Source organism: Silurus aristotelis (genome assembly GCF_946808225.1).
Source record: "Silurus aristotelis genome assembly, chromosome: 11".
Taxonomy (NCBI): Eukaryota; Metazoa; Chordata; class Actinopteri; order Siluriformes; family Siluridae; genus Silurus; species Silurus aristotelis.
This window is the reverse complement of record NC_139584.1, coordinates 15,225,271-15,235,164: the sequence shown is the minus strand read 5'-3', so window position 1 is coordinate 15,235,164 and position 9,894 is coordinate 15,225,271. Positions and strand designations below refer to the sequence as shown.

The window sequence follows — 9,894 nt, the reverse complement described above, 5'->3', positions numbered from 1 at the left end:
TAAAACCTTTATGAAAGGAACTTTTTGTTTTTAAAGAAAGCATCTCATATTATGGCTACAATTCTTTCTCTCTCTCTCTCTCTCTCTCTCTCTCTCTCTCTCTCTCTCTCTCTCTCTCTCTCTCTCTCTCTCTCTCTCTCTTTTTATTTTTAAATTTTTTTTAATATATATTGTTTTACTGATACTAATAATATATTTTACGTGTTGTGAGAATTTGTGAGTAGAAACCAGTTTGTGATCATTTAATAATCATGTGGATGATGGTAGTGTCACATCAGGAAGTAATGAAATCATGGTTTTGATCTTCCAGTAGTTTCTTGTTTGTTTGTTTTTGTTTGTTTGTTTTTCTAGACACTAATCACACTAATCACTGTTTGTCACATTTCTTTCCACGGCGGATTCAATGGAGAATCTATGCACAGTAGTTTACAGTTTCTGGTTTGTGGGTTTTTTTTTCTTGTTGTGGCAAAGTTACAATGTTTGTGTCGCAGAGTGTAATAGTAACCAAGTAACTTTTCTTTTCTCCTTGTGCACGTTAAGATGTTGGGTATTAAGCTGCGGTGGGGGAACGGGGGACAGTTCTGTTTTCACTAATCACTTTTGACGTAGATTTTAGCGTAAGTGTATCGAGATTTACGTGAGCTGTACTTGCATATTAAACAGGACACGATGTATTTTAGTGGTCATTTCAACTCATCCTAAAGATAGCACTTTATAGCATGTTCTAGCAAATCTCCTGGCTTGGTGCAGGTGTGTGTGAAGTAGTGTGCAATATTAAACCCCACCCCCCACAGGACGTACTGTACAGTTAAAATGAGCTGGCGGGTTGTGACGTTTGCTTTTTGTGCTTTTGATGCTTTAATGGAAATGAAAAGCTGTCAGTCACTTGTATTTACATTTGTTTTATTATTTTTTTTGATTTACCATTGTGGGGTTTTGATATGAAATAAAAGTGTTGGAATTGGGATTGTTTTTTATTATTATTACTACCACTACTAAAGGGGAGGAAAAGGGGGGAAGGGGGTCTTTTCTGAATGTACACACAGGTAAAACTCCTGTGGTGTTTGTGTCACTGTCCTTTAATAACTCTAGGCTCCTCATTTATCTTTTTTTACTTGCAGGTAAATTCAGTTTTATTTGTGTAGCACTTTTAACAATGGACGTTGTCCCAAAGCAGGTTTACAGAGATGAGTCACTTTTTATGAAAGTTTAGTGTCTATGAGTTCGTTCCATAATAAGGTTATCCGTAAAGAGTGGGCTATTGATGACTGTTGCAAAGAAAATCTCCAAAATGGTGTAAGGAAGAAACCTTGAGAGGAACCAGTGTCTAAAGGACACCTGTCTTCATCCGGAGGACACAAAATATCTATTTATTATAGCTCCATTATAGTTGAGGTGTACTGTTCAATAATGGACACTTAAACGCAGTTTTAGCAAAATGGTTTGAATAAATATCTTTGGAAATATGAGTGTATGCTCTATCTAAAATATCTATGTAGCACTCTACTATAGTAAGGCAACAACGACACCGTGTGGTCTCCAAAAGAATAACACCCTCAAATATAATGCGACACAACACACTGCAACATATGAATATATACTGGATGTAGGCGTGGCGGTCAATACCTGGTACTTAGTGTGTATTTCCCAGTCATTATAACAGCTTGAAACATATATTAGTTTAATTCTGGATTCTGGTTACTCAGGTGTTCATTCATTCTATAAACAACAGTAGTTTCCTTACTGCAAAGCAAATCCCAGTTATGTATTAATGCCCTGGTTTCCATGGCAACAACTCCATCACATGGTGTGGCAGATACTAAGCCTGATAATACACGGATTAGAAACGTGTTATAAAAAAAAAAGGATATTATGTATCATGTGACATGAAACTTTCCTTAAAAGGTTTTATTTAACAGTGATAATACTGCCTGTATCGAGTGTATTGCAGCCTTGTGGTCCATTAACTGGTCCATGTGACTGATAGCTCAATCAGATAATTATAATAAAAAAACTTTCATGTGAAGCCTATAATCCACCCAAGTGAGGAAAATGCAAACGACGTTTAATTAAACGAGGTAAGCATCCATGTAGAACAATCCAATAAAATAAAACGATAATAGCCATGTAAAGCTTTGTGTCTAATTAGCTGAGATTAAGGGGGAAATATAACTCTGATCCTTAAATGACTAATAAAAATTAAAAAACTCATCACCATATCATTGATTCAATTCCCCAAATTTCTGGGTCGAAATGTTCCTTAATAGTGAACCTGGGAATGAATAAATAAATGAATCACATAAAAATAGTCAGGGTATATAGACTTAAGATTTTCATTAGAAGTGACGAGGATGGACAGGATTAAAAAAAATGTATTAGAGGGACAGCGATTGAGATGGTTTGAACATGTGTAGAGGAGGGAAATCTGTGGAAGAATGCTGAGAATGGAGCCACCAGGAAGGAGGAAAAGAGGAAGACCAAGGAGTGGATGTGGTGAGTGAAGAAATGCAGGTAGTTGGTTTGAAAGAGGCAGATGTAAAGGACAGAGGGGTGTGGAGGCCCTTAATAGGATCAGCCAAAAGAAGAAGAAAATGAAGAAGTAGGGTTAGATTTAAGAACTATGAAGATTAATTTGGATTGTAAAAAATATAAATGGTCTGCAACAATGGTTTAGGACGACAGTTACCATGAACAGTTTTGCATTCAATTGTCCATCAGTGAACAGTGACAACCTCAACAATGATGGAACTATAATGAATGGATATTTTGTTTCACCCAGATGAGAAATTTGGTTCCTCTCAAGGTTTCTTCCTCATGACTTCTCAGGGAGTTTTTCCCTGCCACCTCGCCACTGGCTTCCTCATTAGGGCTAAATTTATATAGAATGAATTTTAAATGCAAAATCAGAAATATATATTCTAAACAGATTTATTTCTGTAAAGCTGCTTTGGGACAATGATTATGTTAAAAGTGCTATACAAATAAAATGGAAATGAAATGAACAAATGACTGAGGAAACTAATGAATACCTGAATGACTGACTGACTGAATATATGAATGAATGAACGAATGAATGAACGAATGAATTAATGAATGGATGACTGACTGACTGAATATATTAATGAATGAATGGATGAATTGATAAATGAATTAATGGATGACTGACTGACTGAATATATGAATGAATGAATCAATGAATGGATGGATGGATGGATGAATGAATTAAAGGGTGGATGACTGACTGACTGAATATATTAGTGAATGAATGGATGAATGAATATATGAATGAATGAATGGATGAATGAACGACTGACTGACTAACTATATATATTAATGAATGAATGAATGAATGAATGAATGAATGAATGAACGAATGAATAAATGGATGGATAGACTGATAAATGAATGAACGGATGACTGACTGAATGAATGAATGAATAAATGGCTGAGTGACTCAATAAATAAATACCTGAATGAATAAATAAATAAGTAAACTGCATGAATCAGCAAACGACTAATTGACTGACAGAATAAATAAATGAAATCACATCACATCATGATCCCTTCCAAATAACCTCGTCCTGCCTTTGCACAGGGAAACACGTGACAGCTGAAACCTACAGATGCGTGTGACAGTTTCTGTGTAATATTATGGATGCTGATGAAACCTCACACCAGACACCGGCGTCCTTCATGCTTCAGCTCCCAGCCGAGTCCCAAATAGTGCATGAATCGCACTAAATAGGTTGGAGGAATCATTCCTTCACACGCTGCCTCCTTAAAGAGAGAGAGAAAGAGAAGAGAGACTATTTGGGATTGAGCCATTTCTTACCTGTGCGCTGACGGTGAGTGACGACAAGGTGCTCACGTCACCGCGGCAGCAACGCGGAAGCGGACGGCCAGGCTCCACGTCATTTTAGGTGCACTGGTGCTACCGGGGCTTTTACTGGGAGGAAACTGACATGCGACGGAACCCGCCAGCCACAGAATAGGGATTGGAGTCGCCGGTAAACAGAGCAGCGATCAGTTGGGTTTTGTTCAGGTATGATTTGTATATTAACTCGGACACTGCTGACCTAGCATGGATGTGACTAGCGTGGCAGGGCTCGTTATTGTAGCGCGCGGGCGCGCGAGCGACGCTAACATACACAGTAGCCTGTTTCTCGGGATTGACAGGCAGAGCCCTTATTTCTCTGTTCACCTCAGTACACACAACCTGAGCTATTCATTCGGCTACCGTAGAGGTTATTTTCATGCATTTTTCTTGCTTTTATTAATAATGGCCAGAGGTGTCAGAGAATCCAGCCCCGGTCTCTGCCCGGTCCAGCTCGGATTAATGGCGCTGACGTCATGCGGTTTGTAGTAACGAGTGTAAAATGCGTACAGAGTCATCAGGAGACTGCGTAAAAAAAATATAAACGTTTTTTATTTGCTAAATAATCTCGGATCTGCTTTGCCTCCGTGCGTTCAGGCGCTGCAGGCTGTCAGGTGTGTGTCACATTAACGTAAACATTCAGTGTGATGATGTCAGCCTGGATGCTGGGCACTGTACAGGTGTTCATGTGTTCAAAACAAAAAACAAACAATAACCTTGTGTTGGATTCTTTTCTGAGTATTGAATGCGTGAATGCACTTTTGTTTTGTTCCCAGACTGGAATGAAACCTGCATTCCAACAATAGGCGTGTAAAAATGGGTGTTCTCTGTTCAGTTTAGTATGAAAGCACCTATAGTTTCTCAGTCACTTTCACACTCCTTTGTTTTACAAACAAGGCGCAAGGCAGCTCGGATTGTTTTCATTAGCACTTGTAACATTTAATTGCTTATAATGGTAATATTCTTTTTTTTTCGTTTGATCAGATCGACAACTTTGGTGCTCATCCCTGATGGGTGAATCAGGGCCACGCCGCTCCACCCTGGTCTCCAGGTTGCCCATCTTCAGGCGCAGTGTAAGGAAGAGGCAGGACTCTCTGCCATCGTCTCCGTCCTCCGGTGGCGTAGGTAACGGCGTGCACACGTCCTCTCCTTCAAGCACCAACTCGAGCTCCAGCAGCACGGGAAAGCGGCGCAGTCTTTTCCGAACGCCGTCGATCAGCTTTCACAGCAAGAGGAACAGCGAGCCGCGTGCTGATTCCAGCCAACTCAGTGCAGACAATCGCAGCCGGCTGTCCGAGCCGAGCTTCAATGACGGTTGCAATCACAAGACGCGCCACTCGTTCGGATTTGGGGGACACAAGAAGAAGCTCAGTCGCTCCCAGACGGAGGATTTTGAGAAAGCTCCCAACAGCCGCAATGTTTTCATCAACTGCATCAGCTCAGGGACGAATGAGGGCGACGATTCAGGTTTCATGGATGATGTCAGCAGCAAGAGATCTTCCAAACCAAAAAAGCTTCTCCCTAAGTCTTTTTCAGCTCACCATCGCTTTTCCAAGAACTCCTCCAACCAGGTTGAACATAATCAAGGCAAGGACGATGCTCCCAAGACAGGAACTCCAGGGTCCTGGCCTGGCGAGCTTGCCGAGAGCTCGCTTCAATCCCCAATCGTTTCCGAAGACCGCACAACAGCCATTACACCCTCAGACTACGTCCATGTCACCGAGGACACCGTCTCTGAAGTGGATGCTTTACCTGTCCCGAGTCCAGCTGAAGTCGTCCCTCCTGAGAATATCGACCAAGGTGTTTCTACTACGCAGACGTGTGCCAAACCCGAGCAGTGTACTCTGGAGAAGCCTGTACTGCCAGACATTAGCCAAACTGCCAACACGCAGTGCGATAGTACCACCGTCCAAACCGAGCCAGAAACACTGAATACAGCAGAAGTGCAGCATCAGGACCAGGATCGCATCGAGGCGAGCGAAAACAAGCCGAACCCGGAGCTGAGCGAGGAGAGCAGCTCCAACGCAGAGCCCAGAGAAAGAACGCACCGAAATACTGTGCTGGCCCAGCATCTAGGAAAAGCAGCAGGCCATGGCAAACTGGAGAGCAGACCAAGCTATCTGAGGAAACCTCACACAGGTATGATGAAGAGAGAATTCAGGGGAGTACTCTGAGTAATGTTCACACAATAACCAGACAACCTATTGTACAAAACTATTGTTAACTATTTTCTTTTTGGACTCGTTTACATTTACAGCATAAATAACATGGAAGAGAAAAACATTTCTTAGTACAAACAGGACTAAAAATACTGTAAGGCTATAAATTGGAGTGCACGAGTTAGAAAAGCAAAGATTTCAGTTGGATCTCAGGATCCCTTATAAAAGTCTTATTTGTTTGTCAGTTTTAACGCATGAGCTTTAAACTGGGTTCAGTTACAGTTTAATTGCAAATACATTCGCTTAATGTTTTTCAACACTACGGCTTTTAAACGCTATTCTGAATGTCGGTGACCCGAGGCTACGCTTAGAAGGAAACATTATATATCACAGCGTACTGTAATTGAAGTAGGGTTCCATGAGGAATGTAGTATGGCATCATTTTTTTTCTTTTTCAAACCCTCTTCCGAGCCAAAATAAACCGAATCTGTGTTTGTTTGTGCTCCTTCATTGTGTACAAACCAGAAACCCTTAAAGCTCACAAAGCGTTAACTCACAAAGGGATTATAATGTGACCGCTGTTAAGTAATCCCATTTGGTTTTCTTACTAATTCGGCTCTCAGAATTTGACTGAAGACAGAACCGTTACCTGCATTGCTGCCGTTAGTCATGTGTATGTTTTTTTTTTTACATTTTATAGTAAATGATCAGGCTATGGTAAATAAAATCTTTCAGAAAAAGGAGTAGAAACGTCTAACTAAAGCTTGTACAGAGCAGTATTTCAAACTTAGCATCTTAATCTTTTACAGAGCAACGAAGTAACGAACGAAGTAACAAAGTAGTCCATGACTTTTTAATTTTTTAATTTATTTTTTTATCCTTTTGTCAAAACTAGAAGTGTTTCCGTTACAAGCGATTCAGATTTTAAAATTAAGCCCATCTATCTTCCACAATATCGACTCAAGTAGTATTAGATCAAGCTCCGCTGTCTGCCAGTTTGCCGTACCCACAATATATCATGCTTTGACTTCGGAAATACGCAAAAGGCCAGCGCTGTTCTTATCTCACTCCTCGTATATGGCACGTAGATCGGTTTTTAATGATGAGAAGCGCTCGTCTTTAAAGGCGCTAGTCTAGACACAACTAAAAAACGGCTGTCTCATGAGCTCAAGTCAATACAGGTTGAGCTGAACTACACGAGGGGCATTTTAATAATCTCAATGTGCCTCCCAGAAATTCAGGGGGTGCCGGCATAGGACGAGTCTGCATACAGAGTAAATATTGACTTCACTTAAGTTGTTCAATTCAGTCATTAACTTTGTTCCCTGTTACACTATATGGAAAAAAGTTTGTGGACTCCTTACAATAAGATACGTATGTTTTTTTTTCTTTTTCTTAATGTTCATTCTCCTGGGAAGACGTTCCACTAGACCAGGGATCACCAACCTTTTTGAAACTGAGAGCTACTTCTTGGGTCCCGATTAATGTGAAGAGCTACCAGTTTGATACACATCTCTGAAATAACAAATTTGCTGTTTTTACCTTTTAAATATATGTTAATATTAATAATTAATGATATTTATCTATCTGAAGAAACTGATCATGTTAATGATTTCTCACAATAATTATCAACAATGATTTAACAAGGTAGGAAACAGATAAATATCATTATGCAAAGCTTTATTTATATAACCTATATAATCTTATATAACTATATATAACTTTATACCAATGCAAGTGTGATTTAAAGAAAGTTAAATTAGAAAAAATTAGATGCAGCTCACTGGTAAGTGGCGCTATGGTGAGCTATTTTTAGAAAAGGCCCCGGGCGACTCATGTGGTCCTTGCGGCACCATGTTGGTGACCCCTGCACTAGACTTTGTAGTGTGGAAGCTTTGGAAATTTGTATTCAGCTACAAGGGTGTTAGTAAAGTCAGCTACTGATGTAGATGAGGTGAGGAAGCCTGTGGTGCTGTCAGCATTCCAGTTCATTTTAAAGTAGCAGGCCAATCAAGATCTTCCCTTCCAACCAATGTAAACCATATGCTCATAGAGCTGACTGTGTTCGCAGGTACATTGTCCTGCTGGAACAGGTTTGGGTTTCTTAGTTCAAGTAAAGGGAACATGTAATTCTTTTTGTATTGTGCACTTCCAGTTGTGTGGTAACAGTTTGGAAAAGAACCACACGTGGCTGGAAAAATCTGTTGTCCAAATACTTGTCCATATGTTTCATTTTGATGAATTTTAAGGATATTTTTCGCAGAAATCTCACATAAATGCCAGAGTATCAATGGTGTTTAATGTACAGTACAGACCAAAAGTTTGGACACACCTTCTCATTCAAAGAGTTTTCTTTATTTTCATGACTATAAAAATTGTAGCTTCACATTGAAGGCATCAAAACTATGAATTAACACGTGGAATTATATATGGAATTATATACATAACAAAAAAGTACTGCTTTGCACACTCTTGGCATTCTCTTGATGAGCTTCAAGAGGCAGTCACCTGAAATGGTCTTCCAACAGTCTTGAAGGAGTTCCCCGAGAGATGCTTGGCACTTGTTGGCCCTTTTGCCTTCACTCTGCGGTCCAGCTCACCCCTAAACCATCTCGATTGGGTTCAGGTCCGGTGACTGTGGAGGCCAGGTCATCTGGTGCAGCACCCCATCACTCTCCTTCTTGGTCAAATAGCCCTTGATGCCTTCAGTGTGACTCTACAATTTTCATAGTCATAGTCAAAACTCTTTGAATGAGAAGGTGTGTCCAAACTTTTGGTCTGTACTGTACTTTAGACAGTTAGGAACCCCTTTTTAATAATCTAGTGTTTTTAATAGATAAATTCAGTTTGTATTTATTTATCAGGCTTAAAAACTTCTCCTAATATTCAGATTCAGATCATCAGTTAGTAAAATAAAATAAAATGTAGAATCGCATTTAGCAACGGTAACGTGAAAGACGTGTTTTCTTTGAGTTTTTTTAGTCTCTTAACCTTATGCAGAACTTTTTATGTACAACAATGCTGCAGTTTATTGATATGTACGGGTTTTTCTTTATGACAGCTTTCTTTAAGATCTCAATGGGTTTGACATCTAGACCTTGACTTGGCCGTTCTAGCACTTTTGTAATTTTTTTTTTTTTGGTTCTCTGTTCAAATGTTGATTTTCTGGTGTGTTCCAAGTCATTTGCATGCCCTGTTTTTGGCCCATCTTTAGCAACTGGGGTTGGTAGTTCCGTATTGACATTTATTGTGTTTTTTTTTTTTTTTTTTGTCACCTGAGGTGTGTTTGTTTATAGAAATTGGTGAGGACAATAGTTGTTTAGTTCCTATTGAATAGAAAAAGGGTTTGATTTTTTTTCCATGACTGTATTATTATTTAAAAATGTTTTTCTTACATTTGGAAGGAAGTTCGAATAATGGCTGTGAAATGATCGACTCGCTGAAACTGTAACATCTCGCTGTAGTTTAATAACAGATCTAAAAAAACATTTCTGCTTCTCCAAAATTCTGGTGGTTAAGAGGTTTTGTAGAAGACAGACTTTGTTGTTCAACTGTATTGGATTTCTTCCTGTACAGGCTGCTCTCAGTGTCTCTCTAGTTTTTTAATGCTTATGCTGGAGAAAGTAAACTGTACTCGATGTAGCTGTTAATCGAAAGATAATTCTTGAATGTGCTTTTGCCATGTGGATTTGGCCGTCGTCACAGGCATGTTGACGAACGCCGTTGTGTCTTCATGTTGTCAATTTGTACATGTTGACACCATATAATTTGCTATTGCTCACTAATTCCTGGCTGCTTCAGTATGTACAGTAGGTATAAGCACAGGTAATTGTGCTGCAGGTTTTGTTGAACTAATGTTGG

The 9,894-nt window shown here is 39.6% G+C and overlaps 1 protein-coding gene across 2 annotated transcripts in view; it reads left to right on the top strand.

Moving 5' to 3' along the window:
* Positions 1–104: 104 nt before the first annotated feature.
* Positions 105–9,894, top strand: part of ccser1 (coiled-coil serine-rich protein 1) — a 91,375-nt gene continuing 81,585 nt past the window's right edge. Inside the window, exons 1-2 of one of the 2 annotated variants that reach the window (XM_083553650.1) lie at positions 105–4,042; positions 4,859–6,013. In XM_083553650.1, coding sequence (XP_083409776.1) covers positions 4,885–6,013 — 1,129 coding nt within the window. In that variant the 5' untranslated portion in view covers positions 105–4,042; positions 4,859–4,884. The remainder of the gene's footprint in view (positions 4,043–4,858; positions 6,014–9,894) is intronic. The other variant, XM_083553651.1, reaches the window with a different exon arrangement.